Source organism: Pelodiscus sinensis, chromosome 1 (assembly GCF_052426305.1).
Source record: "Pelodiscus sinensis isolate ZL-2025 chromosome 1, ASM5242630v1, whole genome shotgun sequence".
In the NCBI taxonomy this organism is placed as follows: Eukaryota; Metazoa; Chordata; order Testudines; family Trionychidae; genus Pelodiscus; species Pelodiscus sinensis.
In genome coordinates, this window is record NC_143052.1 from 293,298,320 (window position 1) to 293,325,035 (window position 26,716).

A 26,716-nucleotide genomic window follows, 5' to 3' on the forward strand; every position below is an offset into this window, starting at 1 on the left:
AATCGACTGAAAAGAAATCATTGCATTGCATTGAGCTGACTGTATGCTAAGGACGGACATGCGGCAGTAAGTTTAAAAGCTAATATTGTTGTCAAAAGCTATGGGAGAGATGTGAAGATAAAGGTATTTAGCACGGAACATTTTCTGTATGGGAAGAGGGAGATATCAAAATCAGACAATACAAAAGAAAGGAACAAGACATTTTAGAGTAAGTGTTTCAATTTCAGCGGGTGGCTCTGAAGATAAAATTATTAGACTGTCGGCCACTATATGGGTATGTCTACACTAGAAAGTTAGTTCGAACTAACGGACGTTAGTTCGAACTAACTTTCCTATGCGCTACACTAGCGCTCCGTTAGTTCGAACTTAATTCGAACTAACGGAGCGCTTAGTTCGAACTAGGTAAACCTCATTTTACGAAGACTAACGCCTAGTTCGAACTAGCTAGTTCGAACTAAGGGCTGTGTAGCCCTTTAGTTCGAACTAGTGGGAGGCTAAGGCTTCCCAGGTTTCCCTGGTGGCCACTCTGGCCAACACCAGGGAAACTCTATTGCCCCCCTCCCGGCCCCGGAGCCCTTAAAGGGCCACGGGCTGGCTACTCACTTTCTGCCAGTTGCAAGGCTGCAAGCACCCGTGCCTGCACAGCCTGCACCTGCCACACTATGAGCCAGCCATCCGAGGGCTCCCAGCCCTCCACTGCTCCCCACGACCAGCCTGGCGGCTCCCGGGAGCCTGCCCGGGGGCGCAAAAGGCGGGCGCCCGCCTGGTCAAGTGCGGAGATCGTGGACCTCATCGAGGTTTGGGGGGAAGCCTCAAATGTCCACGATCTCCGCACTAGCCACCGGAACGCGGCCGTCTATGGACGCATGGCTGCCAGCCTGGCCGCCAGGGGCCACCAGCGCAGCCGGGAGCAGGTGCGCTGCAAGATTAAAGACTTGCGGCAGTCCTACTCCCGGGCCTGCCTGCCAGGGGCTGACCCGGAGGCCTGCCCCCACTTCCATGCCCTGGACCGCATCCTGGGGCCTCATGCCGTCCCTGCCCCCCGGGACGTGATTGACCCCGGGGCAGAGGGACCGCTCCTGGACACCGAGGAGGAGGAAGAGGGCTCTGAGAGCCAGGAGCCTGCTGCCAGCCTTCCCAGGACCCGGGACCCCCGAGGCACCCCACAGAGCCGCTCGCCTGCATCATCAGAGGCCGGGGAGGCATCCACCTGTGAGTACCCTCGTGTTCCCCTTATGTGTACGGGGGGCTGGGGCGAGAGGGAGCCCCGGGACCGTGCGCCTGGGCCTTGCCCACTACGGAGCAGCAGCTGGGGATCCTGCAGGGGCCCTGGCCTTGCAGAGGGGAGCTGGGTTTCACACACCTGGGCCCCTGGGGTAATTGACCGCTGGTCTTCTTGCACCACAGCTGCAGCACCGGGGACTGCAGGGCGCACCACCCCGCCTGCAGCAGCCGCCCGCGCCCGGGCAAGCAGGACAGCCAGGAACCAGGAGGACTACCAGAGGCGGCATCTCCGGTTCCTGGACCGACAGCTCCGTCTCCAGGACCACTGGGTCCAGGAGGACCTCAGGCTGCGCCAGAGGAGTCTGGAGGCCCTGGAGGAGCAGGGCCGTGCCCTGCGAGGCCACCTCCAGAGCCTGCTAGACCGCTTTCCATTTCCTCCTCCCCCTGCTCCCCCTCTTGCTCCCCCTGCTCCCCCTCTTGCTCCCCCTCTTGCTCCCCCTGCTCCCCCTCTTGCTCCCCCTGCTCCCCCTCTTGCTCCCCCTGCTCCCCCTCTTGCTCCCCCTCTTGCTCCCCCTGCTCCTCCTGCTCCTCCTGCTTCCGCTCCTGCTTCCTCCACACCCCCTGTCCTCTCTGCCCCCCCCTCCACAACCATTCCCCACCGACGCCCCCGGACCCGCAGTGTGGCGAGACGGGAGAGGCACCCAGACTCCCACCCCTGAGCTTTCCTTTCCCTTCCTCCCTTCCCTCCCCTCCCCTTCCAGCTCCCTCGTCCCAGGTTTCCCCCTCCCTTCTCCCACCTTCATTCCTCCCTCCCCCACCCCAGTTCTGTGAAATAAACAGACGTTTTTGTTGGAAAAACAGGTGTCTTTATTTGACAGTAGGTAGGGAGGGGAAAGGGGAAGGGGGGTAGGGTGGAAGAAGGCCCCGGTGGGGCATGCAGGGAGAGGTCAGTCCTCCTCCTCCTCCACCTGGAAGCTCTCCCGCAGGGCTTCCCGGATCCGGATGGCCCCCCGCTGGGCTTCCCGGACGGCGGCGGTGCGGGGCTGACCGTAGTGTCCAGCCATGCGGTCAGCCTCAGCCATCCAGGCTGGCAAGAAAGCCTCCCCCTTCCGCTCACACAAATTGTGGAGCACACAACATGCCGCCACCACGGGAGGGATGTTGTGCTCGGCCAGGTCCAGACGGGTGAGGAGGCATCGAAAGCGGGCTTTCAGTCGCCCGAAGGCCCCCTCCACCACGATGCGGGCCCTGCTCAGCCTGTTATTGAAGGCCTGGCGGGAGGGATTGAGGTGTCCCGTGTAGGGCTTCATGAGCCAGGGCTGCAGTGGGTAGGCGGCATCCCCCACCAGGCAGACGGGCATGTCCACGTCCCCGACCCTGATGTGGCGGTCGGGGAAGAAGGTCCCGTCCTGCAGCCGCTGGCACACGGAGGAGTTCCGGTACACCCGGGCGTCGTGTGCTTTGCCGGACCAGCCCACATTTATGTCCGTCAACTGTCCCCGGTGGTCACATACGGCCTGCAGGATGACGGAGAAGTACCCCTTGCGGTTCACGTACCGGGACGCCTGGTGTTCCGGGGCACGGATGGGGATGTGCGTCCCGTCGATGGCCCCCCCGCAGTTGGGGAAGCCGAGGGCGCCGAATCCCCGGATGACGGCATCCGGGTTGGCGAGGCGGACCACCCTGCGGAGCAGCACCCGGTTGATGGCCTTGACCACCTGCGGAGAGAGACACAGCAAAGCGTCAATCAGTGGGGCGCCCGGGTGGCTGGGAGCGTGCGTGCCCTGGCAGTGCCCCGCGCCCCACTCCCGGAAGCAACCCCCCTGGCGGCGTGTAGTACGGCCGGGACAGCCCGACCCCTCCGGTGCGGGGCGCTTTCGCCTCCTCCCCCCCCCCCTTTGTCCCTGGGGCGGCCCATCCCCTCCTCGCAGCCCCCCTCCCCCCCGGCTCGGTGGCCGACGAGCGCCGTACCTGCATGAGCACTGCTCCGACAGTGGATCTCCCCACGCCGAACTGGTTCCCGACGGATCGGTAGCTGTCCGGCGTGGAGAGCTTCCAGAGGGCGATGGCCACCCGCTTCTGGAGGGGGATGGCGGGCCTCATGCGAGTGTCCCTTCTTTGCAGGGCAGGGGCGAGCCACTCGCAGAGCTCCAGGAAGGTGTCCCTCCTCATCCTAAAGTTCTGGGTCCACTGTCGGTCGTCCCAGCGCTCCAGGACGATGCGGTCCCACCAGTCGCTGCTGGTGTCCAGACGCCAGATGCGGCGGGGCACGCCGGTGCCGGGGCGCCGCCGCGGCTCCTCCACGGCCCCTAGGGCGGCCAGGCGGAGAGGCAGGGGGCTGACGTTCCCCAGGTGGTGCCAGGCAGCCTCGAGCCATTGCTGGCAGGCTTGCAGCAGCAAGTCCAGAACGTGCACCAGAAGGTGCAGGGCGAGCCGTGGCTCCATGTTGCCACCTGCGGCGGCCCCCCCGAAGGGAAGCACCGACACAGACGGGCACAGAGACCGACGCTTTGCTGTCCCTCGGCGAGGTTGGCAAGCAAGCAGGAAAAGCTGAGAACCGGCTGTCCAGGGGGGGTCCCTTTAAGCACGAGCCTCAGATAGCCTCAGACAGCAGCCACACAAAGCAACTGCTGACCTGATGCCCTGCCAGAACCGGTTTCAGCTGCCCTTAAATGCCCCCCTGCGTCCAATCAGTGTGGACGCGCTAGTTCGAACTAGCAAAACGCTAGTTCGAACTAGTTTTTAGTTCTAGATGCGCTAGTTCGAACTAGCTTAGTTCGAATTAACTAATTCGAACTAAGTTAGTTCGAACTAGCGCTGTAGTGTAGACGTACCCTATCTAATGGTGGTGTGGAAATTCCCAACCCTTTAGAAAAACAACAAAATCATTGATTTTATCATTGCACTTTCTTATCCTCTCCTACCAGCTCAGCAGTTTATTCAAGAGACAATATCCAGGAAAACTCAGAGGTACATCGTTAAACTCCCTGGTCTGATTCCTTCATCAGTTATTCTGGCAGCCTCCTGGCTGCAGACCCACCTGTCTGGGGTACAGCCCTGATTTGCAGAGCTTCCGTTGACTTCAGTGGCACTCTTTCAAAATAACAAAGTGAGCATCTACACAGCAAGCCTGTTATTTTGAAATAATTTTGAAATAATGGGCTTCTTATTCTGAATTCATGAGGAATGACACCTATTTCGAAGTAGTTATTTTGAAATAGGGTGTGTAGAGACAGCGCTGCTGTGGTTATTTTGGAATAAGTGGCCTCCAGGGATTTTCACAGGTGCCCTAGTAGCCACTCTGTCCACACTCATCAAAACTCTATAGTTCCCCTTCTCCTGCAGCCTTTAAAGATGCAGCCTCAGGGGAAAGGGCTTGTGGCACTAGGAAAGCCCTGCTAGCCCTGTGGCACACAGCAGCAGCCTGCTCTTTCTTCCCCGCCCTCTGGTGCACCTACTGGGCCCTCCACGGCTGCAAGGGAGACAGCAGCCTGCTCTGAAGCCCCTGCCTGGGGGCAAAAGAGGTGGGCACCACCCTGGTCTGGTGTGGAGATCCTGGATCTCATTGAGGTCTGGGGAGAGGAGACAGACCTCCAGGATCTCTGCACCAGGTGCAGGAATGCAGACATCTATAGCTGGAGGGCCAACAGCTTGGGCCAGAAGGGCCACAGCTGTACCCAGACGCAGGTGTAGATGAAGGTGAAGGAGCTGAGGCAGGCCTACACTAAGGCCCGGGAGCACTGCTCCCATTCTGGGGTGGCACCCCAGACTTTCCAGTATTTTGACCAGCTCCCCAACATCCTGGGAAGGGGGGTCAGTTCCTTCCCTCCACTTGTGGTGAACTCTGGGCTGGAGACTCCTGTCATCAGCCTTCCCGGGGGCGTGGCTATGGAGAGGAGGAGGTGCAAGAGGAGGAAGATGAAGAGGCCGGCACCGACACCATGCCCACCAACCAGGAGTTCAGCCTGTCCCTGGAGCCATCCCCACCTCCCAGGATGTGTCCAAGGGGTCAGGGAAGGCCCATCAGGTGAGTTCCATGACTTTAAGAATCATAGAATCACTTTAACTGGAAGGGGCCTTGAGAGGTCATTGAGTCCAGTCCCCTGCCCTCATGGCAGGACAAAGCACCGTCTAGACCATTCCTGATAGATGTCTATTCAACCTGCTCTTAAATATCTCCAGGGACAAGGATTCCAAAATCTCTCTGGGCATTTTATTCCAGTGTTTAACCACCCCGACAGTTTTTCCTAATGTCCAACCTTAACCTCCCATATTGCAGTTTGGGCCCATTGCTTCTTATCCTATCATCAGAGGCCAAGGAGAACAATTTTTCTCCCTCCTCCTCCTCCTTGTGACACCCTTTTAGATACTTGAAAACCGCTATCATTGCCCCAGTTCTTGCAGTCTTCCCTCATAGCTCATGTTCTCTAGACCTCTAATCATTCTTATTGCTCTTCTCTGGACAGGATGGTCCCTTTGAGCATGAGCCTCAGCTAACCTCAGGCAGCAGCTACAGGAAATGATGCCCTGCTGTTCTGATGCCCTGCCCAGAGTGCTTCCGGGGGGGCTTTAAATGAGATTCAAGCGCCAATCAATGTGAATGCGCTATTTCAAAATAAGCCATTTTTGGGGGGAGGGGTTCTGAATAGATTATTTCAAAATAAGCGTGTAGTGTAGACACAAACCCTAGTGACTGCTTGGGTGGGGCAATGTACAGGACTGGGGCACAAGCTATTTAAACCTATGCCCATTTGGAGTAACTCCATTGACTTCTATGGAATGTAAAAATATCCAGAACACATTGTCAATGATTTACCAAATATGGTGTTATGATCTTTGGCAGTCCTGTATGCAGTTTTCAAAGCGTTGATTTTCTCCCCACCCCTGAGATCAAATCCGCTGAATCTCCTCTTCCGCCAGCTATTTGGAGACTTCCTGGTAGAAGTGTTGGTTTCAGGTACTTTCTCCCGAATTATAAGTCTTCCTGATCTCACATATGAACTTCCACAGAAGACAGGCGTTATCTTCAGACCAGCTGGCAGCACACTGGGGGAGAAGGATTCCTCAGACAGCATGTCTGTTCAAATGCAGCAGAAGCACGGCAGAAATGTAGCAGGCAAATGTGGGGTTTAAATGTCAAGCCAGGGTAGAGGATTTATGGTGTAGAAAAAAAAGAGGGGTTCGAGAGCTAGAAAATAAAGCCCTGTGGAATTATGGGAAAGCTTTGAAGGTCCATTAGCACCTGGGCTTGATTAGCCTATCCTCAGTGCAAAACAGGTGGATTGCCAGCCCAGGCTGAAGAGAAACATGCTCAAATCTATAGCTGTGACTTCTAGAATAGGCTTAAAGCACCCTGAAGGCTGACTGAACATCAGCAGGGTTGGAGGCCATACACAAGAGCCTGAGACTGATTCTGTGGTGATGACCTATCCTAAAGGAAAGAAGGAATCCTGATGAACTCCTAGATCTTGTATGAAAATATGTTGTCCCTCATTTTAGAGTTGTTTTACACATTGTGTCTGACATTTGGGCATTGGTAGGTTGAGAGGTAAGAAATATGAAGAGTTGCCAGTATTTATATGCTGAGGAAGCCAGTGGAAGCACAAAATGGACCAGTACTAACTCAGGGTACGTCTACTCAGCTGCATTATTTTGAAATAACGCCAGTTATTCCGAAATAACAAAGAGCGCATCTACACTACAAGCCATTATTTCAAAATAGTGTTGAGCTGGAGGACTTCTTACTCCAACTCCTGTAACCCTCATTGTACGAGGAGTAAGGGAAGTTGAAGGAAGAGTGTTCTTGCTTCAACTTCCGGCTCTGTTGACAGCACCTAAAGCTGAATTAAGCTATTTCATCTTAAGTTACGCAATTGACATAGCTGAAGTGGCATAACTTAATTCGAGTTTTGCCCTGCAGAGTAGATGTACCCACAGAGATAAGGGATTTTAACTCTTCCACGCCACCATCTCACATTTCTACACTCCCCCACCACGTGGAACAGAAAGCAGAGCGCCAGTGTAGATAGCCAGCATGTAGTTCTGTAGATTCTTAAATCTGTTTTCAACCTACACATGGTCTATAAATAGATCTGAGTCACACATCCTAAGGAGCAGTTGCAAAAGGGGAAAAAATTGAGTGTAAGAACAAATGCCACTTAAAATTTTCAGTGTAAAAAGGACACATATTTGAGGAAACCATTCTCACTGAATCCAAAACACTGCCAGCAGAAATAAAATATCGAGTTTGAAACTAAAATCCTTCATTTTAAACAGGCACATTTCAAGCTAAGCCAAACATAGCCTGAAGCAAAGGCTTTTTAAAACTGATTTCCTCTCAGTCTATACAGTGTCACTGAAACCAGTATAATCATTGGCAGGGCTCCATCAAATTCACAGCCATAAAAAGAAATGTCACAGACCATGAAATCTGGTCTTGCCCAGTGAAATCTGGTCTTTTGTGTACTTTTGCCCCATACTATACAGATTTCACAAGGGACACCAGAATTTCTCAAATTGAGGGTTCTTACCTAAAAGTGAGTTGTAGGGATGGTCATGGTATTGCCACCCTTTGTTCTGCACTTCCTTCAGAGCTGGGTAGCCTGAGGCTATGTCTAGACCACAGGCTTCTTTTGGAAGAAGCTTTTTTTGGAAAAGATCTTCCGAAAAACTTCTTCCAAAAGAGAGTGTCCACACTGCAAAAGTGCATCGAAAAAGCAATCTGCTTTTTTGAAAGAGAGCGTCCAGACTGAATGGATGCTCTCTCGCATGTAAGCTGTAATTACTATGGACAGAGTGGCCACCAGGGCACCTGTGCTTTTTCCTCTTTCCTCTTCTTCTGAAAGAAACTCCCTCTTCCCCATCCACACACGCCTTTTTGCAAAAGAACTCTGTTCTTTTGATTTGAAGAACGCAATTGCAATGTGGACGTTCCTCAAGTTTTGTCAGAAAAATGGCCGCTTTTCTGACAAAACTCTGTAGTGTAGACTTACCCTGAGGCTATGTCTACACTGCAGAGTTTTGGCGCAAAAGCTCGCAGAGCGTCCATACCTCAAGCACGTTTTTGCGCGAGAAAATTTACAGTGAATTGACAGAACAGAGGGCTTTCTATGGTATGGGTATTCCTCTCTCTACAAGGAATAACTCCTTTTTGCGCAAGAGTTATTATGCAGAAAGATGTGTGCGGATGGGCAGCAGGGTTTTTTTGTGCAAAAACAGCCTATCAAAAGAAGCACAAGTGCCCTGGTGACCATTCTGTTAATGGCAATCAGAGCTTTCTTGTGAGAGAGTGTCCATGCAGTCTCTCTTGCACAAAAGTGCATTACTTTTCTGATGCACTTTTGCAGTGTGGACATGCTCTTGCACAAGTTTTTGCGGACGTTCTCTTCCACAAAAAGCTTCTTGCGCAAGAAGACTGCAGTGTAGACGTAGCCTGAGAGTGCTGTCTGCTGACCAAGGGCACAACTTTTCAGGCAGCTTGTGCAGATATAAGGGTGGCGATATCACCCTATGCCTTTCTTACTTCCACTCTGCTGCTGGTAGTGACTCTGCCTTTGGAGCTGGGCTCCCAGCCTGCAGCTGCCACAGTTCAGCTGCCCAGCTCTGATGGCAGTGCCCCCACTAGCAGCAGCATGGAAGTAAGGGTAGCAGTACCATGACCCCCTCTACAACTCTTTTTTTGGGGGGCAGGAGCCAAACAATTACAACACTGTGAAATTTCAGATTTAAATAGCTGACATCGTGAAATTTACAATTTTTAAAATCCTATAGCCATGAAATTGACCAAAATGGACCATGGATTTGGTGGGCCCCTATTCATAGGGCTAAATACATTTGCTAAGATTTTCTGTTTGCTGTATAGTATGAGTCTCAGAAAATAATTGACAAGTGATGCAACATGATCTAGTAGACAGAGCACTGACTGGGAACCAAAAACTCCTGATCACTACGGTGAGCATTTCCAATAACTCACCTATATTGATTTAAGCAAGCTATACAGTGTTTGGTTTTCAAAAACACATAGGCACAATATGTGCTTAATTTGCCCTGTAAGTTTCTGGGATTCCCTGCACAAATTGGACATTTGCATGTGCAAACAGCTAGTCAGACATTGAGCAGTGATTTGCATTAATACCAGCTGGAACAGCTCCTTATCCTGAGTGGGATCCTGCCTTACACTGGCAGTTTAATTTACTGAGTTGTTGGGCTAAGGTCGCATCCACAAAGGAAGGAAGAACAAGTGTTCCCACAGTAGACTGTGACTGAAACCACAGATCAGTGAAGCATTAGGAATCACAGGATGTCCGGTCAGAAGTTCAGCCCGGCACCCATCCTAATACAGCACCACTGCGGATGCAGCCAAATGAGTCTGGCATGGATAATATGCCAAAGGCATGCCTGTGCTCATTCTGTGCTGAAGGTAACCCCATAGGATACGTCTACACTGAAGGCTTCTTGCGCAAGAACATCTGTTCTTGCGCAAAAACTTGCAGAGTATCTACACTGCATGCATGTTCTTGTGCAAGTAAATTTACAGTAAAGCGTGAGAGCAGAGGGCTTCTTGCACAAGAGTTATTCCTCTCCCCACAAGGAATAAGCCCTTTTACACAAGAAGGTAGTGTGGACGGGCAACAGGGGTTTCTTGCGCAAGAAATCCCTATGGCTAAAATGGCTATCAGAGCTTTCTTGCGCAAGAGACCATCCACACTGCCATGGATGTTCTTGTGCAAAAGCACATCTCTTGTGCAAAAGCACATGGCAGTGTGGACGCACTCTTGCGCAAAAACTTTTGTGCAAAACAGTTCTTGGGCAAGAAGCCTGCAGTGTAGACGTAGCCTAAAGCTTTGTCTACACTATGAGTGTTTCTGCCTTTTCTCATGCTTCATTTGCATACTCTCTTTCATTCCGTTTTTGCACTGGGGTTTTTGTACAAAAACCCCTAGTGCAAAAACCGAATGAAAGAAAGTGTGCAAATGAAGCACGAGAAAATACTAATCCGCACTTCATTTGCATTGCCTCTTGTGGAAAAACTGATACTGTAGCCATAGTATAAGGTTTTGTCTACACTATGAACTTTTTGCAGAAGAGGCATAAGGATATTTTAGAGGCATAAGAATCTTGTGCAAAAGGGTTTTTGGGGGGAGGTTTGCTTGATTTTTGCGCAAAAAGGATCGGAAGAGACTATGCAAATGAAGTGTGCAAAGTTGCTAATGAGCACTTCATTTGCATTGCCTCGTCCGCAAAAAGTTCATAGTATAGACGAAACCTAAGAGTAAAGAGATCATTGTATCATCTTGGTAACATAATTATTTCTGAGGTAAATCATTTTCAGCACTAAAAGTCAGAAAAACACACGTGTGTGAAGTGTAGATAACTTTAGGACTAAAATGAATGACCTTGAAATAAGGTGCCTTTGAAAAGTACACAACTCTCTGATTGAGCAATACTACAAATTGTTATTTGTCTTCGGCCATTTATGACAAAGGGTACATGTTATTTCTGCTCATGACTCCAAATGATATAGTGACGACATTACCTACAAAGTAAGGAATATTTAGGTGCAGTCTAAATAATTAGGGAAAAAAGGTTGTTAAGCAAAAGTTCTGGCATTTCTTCTTTAACAACTATGATTAAATTAAGACCATTGGACTGCTGTTCACTAAAAACTATAGAAAATCAGGGTAAAATCAGGGTTAGCCATGCATCTTCAAGTCCTTATAACACGAATAATAGATTAGAAGGACAGCTGAAATGAGAAAACTCAAAACTGAGAAACTCACCAGAACTTATTGAACACAATGGATGATAAACATTACCTCAGAACTATAATGTCAAGTTACCAGCAATGTGCTGATGTTGAACTCAAACATTTGGGTTTAAATGCAACACAGGATCCTTGCTGTTAGACAACAGTTCTGGTAATTACATTTCATAAATATTTTCCTCTGATAATGCTGTGTTCATTTTCTTGTTTATTTCACAACAGGGTTTTGGAGAGGCATAAGGATCTTGCGCAAAACAGGGGTTTTGCACAAAAAATGCCCATCCACACTACTTTTTTTTCTGCAGAAACCCTTTGTGCAAAAAATGGCTTGCATAAATTATGCAAATGAGGTGCAGTGATATGCTAATCTGCACCTCATTTGCAGGCTCACTGCCGGAAAAACTGGCAGTGTAGACAAAGCCAATGGGTATGTCTACACTACAGAGGTTTTTTTCAGAAAAACAGCTGGTTTTTTGAAAAAACTAGTTACATCCACACTGCAATCACATTCTTTTGAAAAAAATCGAAAGAACAGAGGGATTTTTCCGATATTAGTAAACCTCTTTCTACAAGGAAGAAGCCTTTTTCTGAAAGAGCTCTTTCACAAAAAGGTGTGTGTGGATGGGAAAGAGGGGGTTCTTTCGAAAGAAGAGGAAAAAGCACAGGTGCCCTGGTGGCCACTCCATCCATAGTAATCACAGCTGAAATGCAAGAAAGCGTCAATTAAGTGTGGACACTATCTTTCGAAAAAGCAGATGGCTTTTTAATGAGCTTTTGCAGTGTGGACACTATCTTTCAGAAGAAGTTTTTTCGGAAGAGCTCTGCCAGAAAAGCTTCTTCAGAAAGAAGCCTGCAGTCTAGACATAGTCCATGGTGCTAGGCTCACTCCGTGGGTCTTCAGTGACTCAGTCCTCCAACTAAACAACACACTCCACAGATGACTTTCTTCCAGGGTAACAAAGTTTAACAAATAGTTGGCTCTTACCAGGGTCTTCTTGTCTCTGTACCAGCCCCTGTCTCTGCACCTGTTTAAATTCCAGCCAACTTTTCATGAGTCTTTTCCAAGTGGAAGTTGGGCCACTTCTCCAATGGCTGGTATGGGGGCCTAGGCCTATCTACTACTCTGCATCTTTCCCCAGAGACCCCTCACGTAGCAATCCGATACTGCTTCCAGAACCTACCCTTCCCCAACAGAACCTACCCTGCTCCTGGGTCTTTCCTTATTCAGGCAAGTCCAGGCTTCTCTGCAGTCTCCCCTTTGTCCCTCCCCTCCCCGCCACTCACCAATTTAATAAATTGCCATTTTCGCAGTTGCAGGAAATTGGGAGAGGAGGGGAGTCATTGATTTGTGTGTGTATAGTGCACTCAGTGTTTATTGGTAAAAACCTAATCCCTCCAAGCATACATATAATAATAACTAATTCTTATGCAGCACTGTTCAAAAGTACATCTCAAAGAACTATATAAGGTAATCAGTATAATTATGCCCATTTTACAGATGGGAAAACAGGGTCTTGAGAATTAAAGTTGCTCAACATCACTCGGCCAAAGTACTAGAGCCAGGCCTAGAATCCAGATCTCCAGAATCCTATCTAATATACTATCCACTTGGACAGAATCCTTCTTGTATTTATGATAAATGAGTGTATGCAAAGGCAACACAAACCACCTCCACTCCAACTATTAGTAAAAGTGGTTTAAAAATCATACTACTTATGTGAGGGACTAAAAGATTTCTTGGTTCTGGTAGCTCCTGCCTAAGCCACTAGCCCACATGGAAAGGCTACTTAACCCTTATACCTTAGCTATTGCATGTGAAATATATGGCTACTAAGAGGCACAGTTTGGACATCTTTTCTATAGGACGTGAATACTTCAGAGGTTATTAGTTTTCAATATATAGATATTCTATTTTTTGCATTCTTCTAGTCTAAAAGCAGCTTTGGTTTTAAACGGAAGTCTGAAATTGAGGATGGTTTATGACAGCTAGAACAGCAGGTGGCCAAAGATCATTTCATTTTAAAGGGAGCTGACTAATTCTCTCCTGTCACACTTGAAAGCTATTTCAATATCAAACAGAGTGTAACTTTGAGTGACTGCATTACCCTTTGAGCACTTGAACCCTGAGATCTCTCTTTTCATGCAAAATTCTCTGTACTCCGCATGCATAACTTTCACATCATGTTTCTCAGGGGTTTCTGAAACAATCTTGCCCATTTGTATTATAGGGATTATTCTAGTTGCACATACAGATGTATCAATTCTCATTTCTGCTGCTAGTATTTCACAGAGATGTGTGAAAATAAAACATGCCCAGTAAAGGAAAATGGGAGACAGGGACAGTGCAGCAAGGGACAATATCAGATCAAGTTTTGTAAAATGTAAAGAAAGTTGAGTAGACTGTTCACACAACCAGAGGCAGGTCCCCATCCCCATTCTGGGGGCTTAGCCCAACAATGGGAAAACAAACAAACATAAAGCCTGTTCAATGGCCCTTTGAAACTTCTTTCTAAGTAGCCACCATCAGCGCATCCTATCCTTGCTCCCTCCCAACCCGCCTTAGTTAAGTCGCACTTCCAGGAGAAGAGACATAGTCAGGGAATCCCTATATCCCAGCCTCTGGGGGTTTTGAGCACCCACTGTATGTCACTGTATCCATTAGACTGCTGTAGTTTACACCAGGGAATGGCCTATGATCAGAAGGCTTCAAGAACTGAGAGCCACGCAGCTGACTTAAAGCCGCCTTTGCTCTTGCCTCCTCTGATCCTGAGTCAGTAACAGTTTGGCTGGACCAGAAGATCTGGTCACTCCATTTAAGTCAGTTAAATTCCATTGATGCTAAAAAATGATGTGACTGTCAGGGAATGAGCCCTTTGGATTTCATTGAGGAACAGTGGTCATGGTCCAGGATTCTGTGCTTGATTTCCCCATCTGGAATCCTGATTTTCAATCTACAATATTTACACTTATTCTCATTTTTGCATCTGTCATCTCCTGAATTCGGTCATGGCCTGGGATTTATAGCTCCTATTCCTAACAAGAGGTTTCATTCCACAGCATTATTCACCTCGGCTTCATCTACACTACAAGGTATTTTGGCAGAAAATATGCTAATGAGGGACTCGCTAGCATGTGTCGTGACCTCATTAGCATATTTTCTGCCATTTCTTTTTTCGCAAGGGATTTTTGCACAAAAAGAAGCAGTGTGGACATTTTTTGTGTGTGTACAAAAACCCCATTTTGCGCAAGAGCCTGATGCCTGTCCTGGAAAGGCATAAGGATCTTGTGCAAAACAGGGATTTTGCACCCAAAAAAATGTCCACACAGCTTCTTTTTGTGCAAAAACCCCTTTCACAAAAAGAAATGGCAGAAAATATGCTGATGTCGCAACTCATGCTAATGAGTCCCTCATTAGCATTTTTTCTGCCAAAAAAACTTGTAGTGTAGACGAAACCCTCTAGAGTAGGTCCATCATGGAAGTCTAATGCAAGAGCAGTCCTGTGAAAAAAATAGTATGTGATCCTACAATGAAAGACTGCATCATACTGCAGTAGCTCAAGGGGATCAAATTAAGGCTGCACAAGCAACCTTGGTTCTGGCATTTCCTATCTTTTGAGTCCATAGTCTAAACAAATGTTTTCAGCTACATCATACTCTAAGCCCTGTAAAGAACTGAGAGGAAATATATTCATACATTACTAATGGGAATCAATAGATGCTCTCTGGTTAAAGGACAGACTTTGTCTGCCTATAAAACAATAATGTGGTACTTAAAGTAACCCTGCAGTGACAGAGGGGCTAAATGGACCTATAAAAGTCAAAAGCAGATAAACTCTGTGCATTTGGCTTAAAAGCAGCTTCTCTGTGAACCATATGGCCATGAGAGAGTACTACTAATAATCGCTCTCAAAGTGAGATGTGATCAGAACAGAATTAGACTGACAATGGCCTTAAAGCTAATTGTTATGTAAATAGATTAGAAATGGTAGTGTGGATACAAATTGTATAAGCAAAGAAATGAGGGGCCAATGATCTCCTGCTTGCCCGACTCCTGCACACTGCCTTGTGTTATGGAGTGCATTCATCACAAGTGAAGTAACTTGGATCAGGAGGCGAATGTTGGCCCTAACTTCAGCTCTGTGGACTCCTGCAGGCCATTTGCCTACCAGTGGGTCTTGGCTCACAGAATGGTCCAAATGAAAGTCCAAGTAAACCTTTTAAACTAATAAGACTTTCATCCTCTCAGTCTCCAATTAAGTGTTCTTACTGAGCCTACCTCTGGTTCTCCATCCACAGGGCCTAACCTGCTCCTGCAGAGTTCATCCTCTGTCGCTTTGCGTCCCCTCCCGGAAGTCTTCCCCTAGGGTTCTCTTTGCTTCTTCTAGGCCTGGCTCAGGCCTCCCCACCAGAACCTATCCTGCTCCTGGGTCTTCCCTCCTGCAGGCTTCTTTGAAGTCCCACTCCCCACCACCCAAGCTTCTTCAGTCTAAATAGGTCCCAAGTGACTAAGAGTTCATCACCCAGCTCTGCCCCCTCTGTCCAGGAAGCTATCAATTACCCCACAGGTGTGGAGTATTGCACTAATTGGTATTTTCCCCTTCTGTAGCAGATGACAATGGTTCATCTTGTCACACCCAAGTATTACAGACATTTCAAAGCAGCAAGCAATAGGGACTGCGTTATGGAGATGGGGGGAATGTCTACTCTTTCATGAGAAGTGTGACTGCAGCATGCAGAGACAGACCTAAGTTGGCTTTGACCTAACTAGTGCAAGTACTAACAGTAGTGAATACATGATAGCACAAATTTCAGTGTGTGGTATATATACATGGCCACTCTGGACACTGAGTCCTTTCTTAGGCGAATAGCCCATGCTGAAGTCGGTGTGGCTGTGGCTAGTCACACTAGCTAGATGAAAGCCAACTTAGGTATGTCTATGCATGCTGTAATCTCACTTCCAATGGCAGTCTAGACATACCCTTCATAGAATGGGATAATCCAAGGTAAAATGTCAGCTTTCATTGAATGCTTACCAGTATTGTGAAATTGTTTCATATTTTATTTCCTATCACATTTTTAACAGTCACAGACTTTTCAACAAAACGAAAGCCCATAATAATACATGAAGTATAATGTGAGACCTAACATCATATGTGAATTGAGCAATTACACAGAACCACACTATTAACCTGCCAAATTACATTACAAAAGCATATGCAATCCAGCAATTGAAAGGCTTATTCCAACCTGCCTTTAAGGAGTACTGAGAAACTGTTCTTTCAAGGCCACAAACCAGAAGCAGGTGGCAAGTGAAATGAAACGGAAGAGTTCTTCAAGCAAGTGTTGGAGCCCAGTGATACTGCACCAGAATGCAATGTGCTGGTGATTTCAGGTGGTTTCACATTTCATTGCTTATCTCAGGAGAGAGGTGTGGGGAGAATGGAATGGATGGATTGAGAGAGATTGAATGAGAACACTGATCCATTAAGTTCTTCTCCAAGAATCCATTTGTTCTTACAAATACTTCACTTGAAGGTTAAAGCAGGAAGAAATACAGACCTGCTCAATAGTCCATTACACTGGTGGAAGTTTCATCTAGTGGTTAGAAGAAGAGGCTGGGAGTACTCCTTTTCTGCTCTGTCTCATACTCACTTTCTTACTTGGGGCAAATCTCTTAACCTGCATGTAAAATGGGATAATAATACATGCCTACCTCAGCAGGAGGTTGGGGTTTATGCTGTTAGTTAATGTACTAGAGTGTGGCATTTCACTGTCCCCTGGATTAGGGGCATCAGAGAGTGCAGTGCCCCAGATGGATCTCTAGATAAGTGTGCAAGCAGAGGGTGTACATGCAGCCCTGTCTCATGGGGTGAGATGGGGCTGCATGCACCTACCACCTCTCATGTAAGTGGTTCCTACACTGTCTCTGAAAGCAAACAACTCTCTGACATACCACCCCTGAAATGTTATGTAAACATCACATACTGAAAAGGAGCAGTGGTGACACAAGCATATGTCTGAGCACAGTATACTTCCATGTTCAATATGACATATATGGATATTCAGCATGGATATAGGATCTAAGTGTTAGCAGTACATGCATGTATAATTGTGTACACTTGCAAGTGCAGTCGTAGCTCAAGGATGAAAAGTATATGATGAGGGCAAAGAAAACATAAGAACGGCCATACTGGGTCAGACCAAATGTCCATCTAGTCCAGTATCCTGTCTTCCAACAGTGGGCAATGCCAGGTGTCCCAGACAGAATGAACAAAACAGAGAATCATCAAGTGATCCATCCCCTGTTTGTTACCCATTCCCAGCTTCTGACAAACAGAGGCAAGGGATACCATCCCTGCCCATCCTGGCTAATAGCTATTGATGTACCTATCCTCCTTTAATGTTTTTTTTTTGAACCCTTCACAGCAACCTCTGGCAAGGAGTTCCACAGATTAACTGTGCGCTGTGTGAAGAAATACTTCCTTTAGTTTGTTTTAAACCTGCTACCTATTAATTTCATTTGGTGACCCCTAGTTCCTGTGTCATGGGAAGACGTAAATAACTCTTCTTTATTCACTTTCTCCATACTGGTCATGATTTTCTAGACTCTAACATATCCCCCCGCTACGTATTCTTTTTTACAAGCTGAAATGTCCTAGTCTTATTAAACTACGTTCATACGGCAGCCATTCCATGCCCCTAATCATTTTTGTTGCCCTTTTCTGAACCTTTTCCAATTCCATTATGTCTTTTTTTAGATGAGGCGACCACATCTGCACGCAGCTGTCTAACTCTGACACAAAGAAAAAGTATGCAGCAGTACAGAGTAATGTGTAAAAATTGGTAAGAGAAAAAAGCAATTCTGACTGAGCGGTGAATGATCAGCAATGGAAGCAACCCCTGAGTCTCATTTGGATGTCAAAGCTTATTACAGACTTCCTGTCAAATATAGACAATATTGAGCAGTCCCAACAGCTAGAAAAAACAGAATAGACAACTGAGGACTAAGTCCCCATGGCCATGTTGGAAAATTGAAAATCTGAGTATTAGTTTTAAAAGGTCTCTAGGGGGACTGCTTAGGCTCCAAATAGCATTTGAAAAATCAAATAAAGATTTTAAGTGTTCATATGTGGCCAGAAAGGACTCAAAATGCCATTTGTAAAGCTAGGGGAACAATGATACAGTGCACAGTTCTTGCAGTTTTGCTTCAGGATGAACACACTTTTAAAGTGACAGTAATTGTACCATCAAATGAAACAACAAAGTCAAGGGTCAGTGTAGAATGGTGAATGGGGTATTTTTCATGTGACATGAAATGGAAGAAATGGAATGCTGGATTTCCTCAAATAGAAGACATTCCAGCTATTGCTAAGAAGGAACTTCTAGCTTAATAACTGGGACACAAAGGATTCCCACCACTTAAGTGAGGAAAAAGTATCTGCATGTACATAGACATATAGATAATATTTGCATGTGTCACAGAAAGGTATACAAAAATGTGTTGTGCACTAAGCACAATGCTCACCTAACTCTGAGGGTGTGTCTAGACTACTGAGTTTTGTCGACAAAAGTGGACTTCTGTCGACAAAACTATACCTGCGTCTACACTACCGCTGAGTTCTGTCAACGTAACGTCGACAGAACACAGCAGTTTTGTCGACGCTGGCAAACCTCATTTTACGAGGCATAACGCCTTCTGTCGACAGAGTTCTGTCGACAGAAGGTGTTATTGCCTGTAGGGTTGCGTCTAGACTACAGGGTTTTGTCGACAAAGCGGCTTGCTTTGTCGACAGAACTGAATGTGTCTAGACGCTCTATGTCGACAGAAGTTTTGTCGACAGTATCTGTCAACAAAACTTCTGTCGACAAAATTCTGTAGTCTAGACATACCCTGAGTGTTCCAGGGCCTGGCTAATTAGATACATTCATCTGCCTAAAATTTTCAAGCCAGGATAGCTGTACAATCAATCTGAGTAAGGTAACTAACCTTAATTGTTCACAGACAGCAATGAGTGAAGCTGGAGCAGATCTGTAAATCACTACTAATAATAGGTGGATTAAAAAACTGCTCTAAGACAGGATGTTCAGATACCACAGTTGAGACTTGGGGAGCTGGGAGTTAAAACAAAAGGAGAAATGCTGAATTTGTTTGTCCCTAAGCAAAAGAGAAAGAAAACAGGAAAATAGAGTAAATATGCCATTGTGACTGAATGCATTCCTGTACTCACACCCATTATAGAAATAAATTTTGTACAAAATATGCCCTGCGAGGTATCACTTGAAAACAACTCACTGGGCAGTAATATCATGGTCAAATATATGTAGCAACATTATATGTTAATTTATGAATATAAGTGAAATTATGATAGAAATGTGGTTACCAGACCTGTCTGAGGAGTGCACAAACCTGTTCCTCAAAGACAAAAGACATGCTGATGTCTCTAGACCAGCTGTGGCCAACCCAAGACTCACGAGCTGCATGTGGCTCTTCCCCCGCACCGGGTGCGGCTCGCGAAGTTCCCACCCATGCTGCCCCTGCGCCCCCAAAAACAGTCCTCTCTTCCCCCTCAAAACATGTTTAAATGTGGTTAAAGGGGCAGAGGCTTTTTCTTTTCTTTTTCTCAACCAAACATGACCAGGGGCTCCTTTCAAAGGGATAAAAAGGGCAGTCTTTTCTTTTTCCCCCCTTGACAACTTTGCCCCAGGTCTTCGTACTGGATCCACTGATATCTTGGCTCTTTGCCCAGAATGGGTTGGCCACCCCTCCTCCAGACAGTCATCAAAGTTGTTGGGCAAGCCACTGTCAAATGACCTTTTCAGGCAAAGAAAGGGGACAGAAACATGTTCATTTACATTTTAGCACACAACAGCATGGAACTGTTTTACCACAAAACACATGGTTCCATCCTCATAGCGGGAATGAACTTTATCTACAGATAAACTTCAGGAAAATGCATTTTGAAGGGATGACTGGAATATGAGAGTGAGGGGCAAAACCATCCTAAGGTATGTTTCCCTATCCATCTCTCTTTCTCATTCACCAAAGAAGACAAAAGAAGCAGCCATTTGACTCGGTGAGGGATTCTGACCCGAAGTTTGATCAGCTGTATTGCTGAGAATATGTGGTATGAATTTGATCTTGAACCAAGTCTAGTTTGTTCAGTTTTGACACTAAAAAGTATTTTATCTTTATTTCTTTTGCAACTGTTTCTGACTTGTATGCTTATGCTTGTACTCTCTTAAAATCTCTCTCTTTGTAGCTACATAAACTTATTTTGTTCTTTAATCAAAACTAATCCACTGTTGTATTCAAACTGAATTGTTTAGATAACTCCATTTAAAGTGACAAACTATTGGATATTGTACCCTTCTTAGGGCTGTGGACCTTTAATATCTGAACTGTCCAGGAATTCAAAACCAGAAGTATGTTGGGATTACCCTGCAAGTGGCAACCAAGACTGGTGGAAGCTCGACAGTAACTGGAGTTTTGCTGTCAGCTGTACACAGACATTCAGGGTGTGACTTGTCTGTTGGTTGGTGGTTTCTGAAGGGCCTGGTTTGGGAACTACAGCAGCAAATGACTTCGAGGCATGCCAGGTTGCAGGGCAGCTGGTGACATACCTGTCACGGGTCTGGATTGCACCTGGAATGTGACAGCAATATAAAAACTTTCTATACCCAATAGACGAGAGGTGATTTGAAAAGAAATAATCCATCTCTGTGGAAAGCATGCCACTGAACCAACTGTCTAATAATAATTGGGGCTAAGGGAGGGAGGAATATATATGAAGGGAAGAAAGACCAAGGTGGGCAGGCCAGAATAGTTTTTTGATCATCCATTCTCTTTTCTAGTGATGAATGAAAGGCTTCTTTTAGTGACAATCTGTGTGGCTCTAGAAGCTTTGACTACCATCCCTGCTAAGGTACTCAAGGCCTGATCCAAAACTCACTGAAGTCAATAGAAATCATTCCTTTGAATTTAAAGCCCTCAGTTTGCATTTTCGGTTAAGATGCTTCGGTAAGGAATAGTACATTACTGTGGCCTATATTGTTATGATTCACATTTTGTTGTATTTATTTCAATGTTAAGCAAAATTTTAATATTTTCAGCTTTGTAATTAGAAACATGAAATTAAAAACTCTTGATTAAACAATCTTAATTCCTTTTATATTTCCATAAATAATGAACTAATTTTTCATCACTACTAACCCTCTGGAGTTATTACAATTTATGTCAGCACTGTGTTTTTGAATGATGACATTGCCACAGTCAGTATGGGTATGTCTACACTACCCCGCTAGTTCGAACTAGCGGGGTAATGTATGCATACCGCATTTGCTAATGAAGCCCGGGATTTGAATTTCCCGGGCTTCATTAGCATAAGCGGGGAGCCGCCATTTTTAAATCCCCGCTGCTTCGAACCCCGTGTAGCGCGGCTACACGGGGCTCGAACTAGGTAGTTCGGACTAGGGTGCCTATTCCGAACTACCGGTACACCTCGTTTCACGAGGAGTACCGGTAGTTCGGAATAGGACCCTAGTCCGAACTACCTAGTTCGAGCCCCGTGTAGCCGCGCTACACGGGGTTCGAAGCAGCGGGGATTTAAAAATGGCGGCTCCCCGCTTATGCTAATGAAGCCCGGGAAATTCAAATCCCGGGCTTCATTAGCAAGTGCGGTATGCATACATTACCCCGCTAGTTCGAACTAGCGGGGTAGTGTAGACATACCCTTTGAAAGCTTAATTAATAGCAATTTAATCCAGACAACTTTGGAAAATGAAGAAAATCCTGAAACAAAGTTTCATCAAATGAAACGCAAATGATTATATTTTGCTTGGATGATTTATACAGGCAGTCCCCGGGTTACATGGATCCTCGTGAAATGAGGAGTAACGGTAGTTCGAACTAGGAAGCCTAGTTCGAACTACCTAGTTCGTGCCCCGTGTAGCCGTGCTGCAAGGGGTTCGAACCAGCGGGGTTTTAAAAATGGCGGCTCCCCGCTTATGCAAATGAAGCCCGGGAAATTCAAATCCCGGGCTTCATTTGCAAGTGCGGTATGCCTACATTACCCCGCTAGTTCGAACTAGCAGGGTAGTGTAGACATACCCCCAGAAATTTGCAGAAATACACGTATAGGACTGGGAGGTAATTCAACTGGAAATTGACTCTATTCTCAACATTCTCAACACACACCATTGGATCACGAGAAAATCCTGCTGCTTGCCTGCCTACCAATCATGAAAAGGACAGGAAAAGAATAAGACACACCACAGTTTTGTCTGGTTCCTTGAAGTTTCAGATCAGCACCACAACACCCTTTGCCGCTCTACTACAAAAAGACCCAACACAATATTTATCCAACTACAAGACCAGATGCTTCTGCCACCCCCATTTCCTCCAAATTGTGCAGCATGGAAGAGGCAGTTTAAGTGCTGCAATCTTCCAAAGGAAAAAAAAGACCATTGCTGTTCTCTTTGCTTCAGACAACCAAACTGTTCTATAATTGTTCCCTTCCCTCACTTCAGCCAGTCTCAGCTTCAACCCACAGGCACAGCTGCACAGTGTTTTCTTCATGACTGTGTTTTTAAAACATAGATTTACTCACATGCATATGACTTCTTCCTGGTAAATCAATACAGTACAGTCATTGATTTATACCCAGGTCTTGCTCAAGGCCATTTTAAATGCCCACCTCTGTTTCCTCCTCCCTGAAATGTCCTGGTCTGCTCTAGGCGAAGTCGTCAAGAACAATATACTCTCACCACACATTGACCAGCACCCAGATGTGGTCAGTAAGCCACATAGCCGCTCTCAGAGCAGGATCCATGTTCACCAGTACTGATCAAAACAACGCAGTGCAAAACTGTTCTGATGTAATCTGGTGTGGTCAGTGCAGCTCACTACGACCAGTGAAAACAGAGGGATGGGCACCTCTGGAGGTTCGGGTAAAGGTCAGGATTCAGTGTATTTTGGGAATGGGGTGGAGGACTACTGAAACACAAGACATGGTCTGCACTTCTTATCTCAGTCCACAGATCCATGCAACAGCACGATGCACGTACTGACTGATACACCAGAGGTGCACTAGCTTACTCACCCTGTAGTAGCCTTCAGTCATGTGCTGCTGAGGTTTAGTTGTGAACAATAGAGGGGTTATGGTACAACCAACTACATGGTCATGTGTAGAACTACAATTACTCTTTCTCCCCAGCACAGGCATGCAGGTAAAGTTTCAATCTAGCCAGTAAGGAGCAACGCTGTATACAATAGTATAGGAATATCATAAATGGAGATGGGTGGAATTCGGAATTTCTATCATGCTGGAAATTTCAAGATGTCTAAATCTGATTTTATCCCCACATGGAATGATATAGTCAAAATCTCTGGATTTTTGTCCAAATGAAATATTCAGAAAATTAAAACCTTTAAAACATTCTCTTTTGACTTTATTCAAGTACTATAATTAATTTTAATAGTTGAAATAATAATGCTGAAATTAACTCTCTCAAAAATTTCCTGGGAAAATTGAGACAAAACCGATACATTTCCACAAAACCTATTGGTTTTGTTGAATCAGAATTTTCTCACAGAAAACTGTTCCGTCATTTTTTTTCTATGAGCTAATCATAAATCATCCAGCAGGAAGAAAGCCTATTTGTCAACAAACAATCAATGGCCTGGGCCAAAGGTATTGTCAAAGACTGCATCATGTCTGGAGTTAATAACACTACGCCTTAGCATAAATAAGCTTTCTCACATAAGCTAGCTGTGCAGCAGACAGAGCTTTCTTGGGAGACTGGTCTGTGACTCTGGAGTAAATGCCAGGAGAATTAAGGACCATCACAAACTACTTTTCACTAAAAGTGAAGGTGCCCTTCTTTATTCTGCTTTCTCTGACAAAGATATAGTAACGTTTATATATAAAAAACAAAACAAAACCAAATACTGCTGCACACACAGTTATCCCCTGGGGACAAGATGAGTAAGAACACAAGCCATGCATGAAACGTGTTAGCTACATGGCTTAATGCACTGCTGGAAGGTGCTCAGAGACTGTGGTGATAAGTGTGGAAATATGAACCTAAATAGAATAGAATAGGATAATAAAGACTCAGCATCCTGAATTCACTCGTCTCTCCATTTCGCCCCTTGGCAACCTTTCATCCTGTTTATTAATTTTGTGCCTGATCAGGCTGAATTCTGCACTGATGCTTCCATCCCTTGCACTAAAATGTATCTGCATTTTTTATTCAAAACTGACCACCTATGCTATTGTCTTCTGCATGATGGATGCTGTTACCATGGCAACTAACATCTGGATCCTGATTAAAGCTGTGAAGGTAAAGGCAAAAGAGCCCTAATTCTTCCATTGTGTGAATAATGCTATGCCCTCAAGGGCTTAAAATGTATATAAGACCCGGAGAAAATGAAATTATTTACTCTGAGATGAATTACAGCTTCATCCTTTACCAATAGAGGAAGGATGGTGAGAGGAGGCCAGAAGTTTCTACATGAATGCTACAGCTGCGCTATAAGCTTTTTCCGGAAGAGGAAATGCAGATAGAGTGCTCATTTACATATGTCACATTCATTTGCATTTTCTCTTCCGATCCTTTTTGCAGAAGAAGTTTTTGTACAAAAAAGCACTTTGTAGATGGCGCCTTTTTGAGCAAAAACCCCCTTTTGCACAAGATCCCGTCTTGCACTTCTTCTCTTCTGCAAAAGGGGGTTTTTGCTCAAACAGGCGCCATTTACACAGCACTTTTTTGCACACAAACCTTTTCTGCAAAAAGGATCAGAAAAGAAAATGCAAATGAGAGTGCAACATATGAAAATGAGCACTCCGTTTGCATTTCCTCTTCTGGAAAAAGCTTGTAGTGTAGCTGTAGTGGAAGAAGGAAAAAACAGGAGCGTGCCCACAAATAACAGAATGGTAGTATTAATGGGGAGTGCAAATAGAGGGGTGTCAATCAGCCTGCCTACCTATCAGTTTCTGAACATTATTTCCCCTACATTATTGTTTCTGTTGAAGGGGAACAGAAGATGAGTGAGAGGTTCCAGGGGGAGACAAGGAATCTCTCCAAGATGTGGCGAAAGTAACCTAGAAACAAAGAGAAAGGGATATGGAGATATACCTACCTCAGAGCTGGCAGGGACTTTGAGAGGCCATCAAGTCCAATCCCCTACCCTCATGGCAGGACCAAGTACTATCCCTCACAGATTTGCCCCAGATCCCTAAATGGCTCCCCCTCAAGGATTGAATTCACAACCTTGGTCAATGCTCAAACCACTGAGCTATCCCTACTCCCCTTCAGGTGGATGAAGAAAGTGTGTATGAGAATTTATGGCAGAGTTCTAGGCGTGCACCAAAGAGGATGATAAAAGATAAAGGAGACCAAGAAGGTAGGGAAAAGACTGATGGAAGCCACTAGTGATCCCTGTCTGCAATCTGGGTGATATCATCTCTCCAGTGAGACTCGCTATGGACCTCTGTAGATTTACATCCATCACTGAGTGGGAGCAATTGTCAAATATATGAAAAGTTCAGTAGTTCCTCAGGTTGACAATTTTTTACTGGATTCTCTAACTTGATAGCGCCTACAATATCCCTCCTCAAGAAGAGGACTATGTTTAGTTGGTCCATATACACATGGGTTGTTTTTGACAGTTTGAAAATGTTTTTCTACCCTCCATTTTGACTCATCTGGGCCTCGCAAGGCTTTCATCATTGAAATCAGTGCCTTGACCATTGTGATAGATATGGCTCTCTTGCAGTTTACAAGCCCTCAGCAGATGCATCATACCTGCACTTTTTTCTCTCAGAAATTTACTTCCACTGAGAGAAATTATGATATATGAGACTGAACGTTCATCTTAAAAGAGTATTGCTAACTCCTAGAGGGTACATCTACACTTGCCCCCTACTTGGAAGTAGGGAGACAAACGAAGCATGCCAAAGTTGAAAATCAAGCACAGGATTTAAATATCCCACGCTTGATTAGCATATTCGCAGTCAGTCGCCATTTTAAAATGCCAGTCACCCGATGTAACTTGCCGCGTGTAGACGTGGTAGTCCGATTTAAATCCCTTCCCTCGAATTAACTGGTATTCCTCATGAGGGAAAGGATTTAAATCAGACTACTGTGTCTACATGTGGCAAGTTACATTGGGCGACCGGCGTTTTAAAATGGCGACCAGATGCAAATATGCTAATCAAGCATGGGATATTTAAATCCCGCACTTGATTTGCAACTTCAGTATGCTTCATTTGCCTCCCTACTTCCAAGTAGGGGGCAAGCCTAGACATACCCTGAGAGGGCTTCACCTTTGTCCATGTATAGGCAGATCATAAAAATTTGGAACATCTACTGACAACACAACCAACGTGAGATTCACTAGCTTCTGGCTAACTCTGATGCTCCACCAGCCAGTCAAACTGATATCTTTTCTTTTTTTAAGTAACTTCTTCCTCTTTTTGTTTCCTTAACAGGATGCCTATGCAGTGACACCTGAGAGGAAAGATTTGTTCTAGACCTTTTAGGCATGGGTGGTAGCAGTAATAATGTGTGGTTATGGTTATACGCTTCTATAGCACGTTACCATTTGACATCAATTAACCTAGATTCAAAGCAAAACTTACCATGGATCACTACAGGTCATCTCGAATATGTACAGATTCCAACTTCTAAATAAAATGCATAGAGATAGAAATATGTAATAAGTAATTC

At 45.8% G+C, this 26,716-nt stretch overlaps 1 protein-coding gene across 1 annotated transcript; it reads left to right on the forward strand.

Moving 5' to 3' along the window:
• The first annotated feature begins 468 nt into the window (after positions 1–468).
• Positions 469–26,501, forward strand: LOC149525762 (uncharacterized). Its single transcript, XM_089777292.1, has 6 exons — positions 469–1,212; positions 1,408–1,736; positions 5,094–5,251; positions 24,181–24,328; positions 25,304–25,391; positions 26,479–26,501. Exons 1-6 carry the CDS (start codon positions 663–665, stop codon positions 26,499–26,501), a joined length of 1,296 nt encoding a protein of 431 aa, XP_089633418.1. The 5' UTR covers positions 469–662.
• The last annotated feature ends 215 nt before the right edge of the window (positions 26,502–26,716 follow it).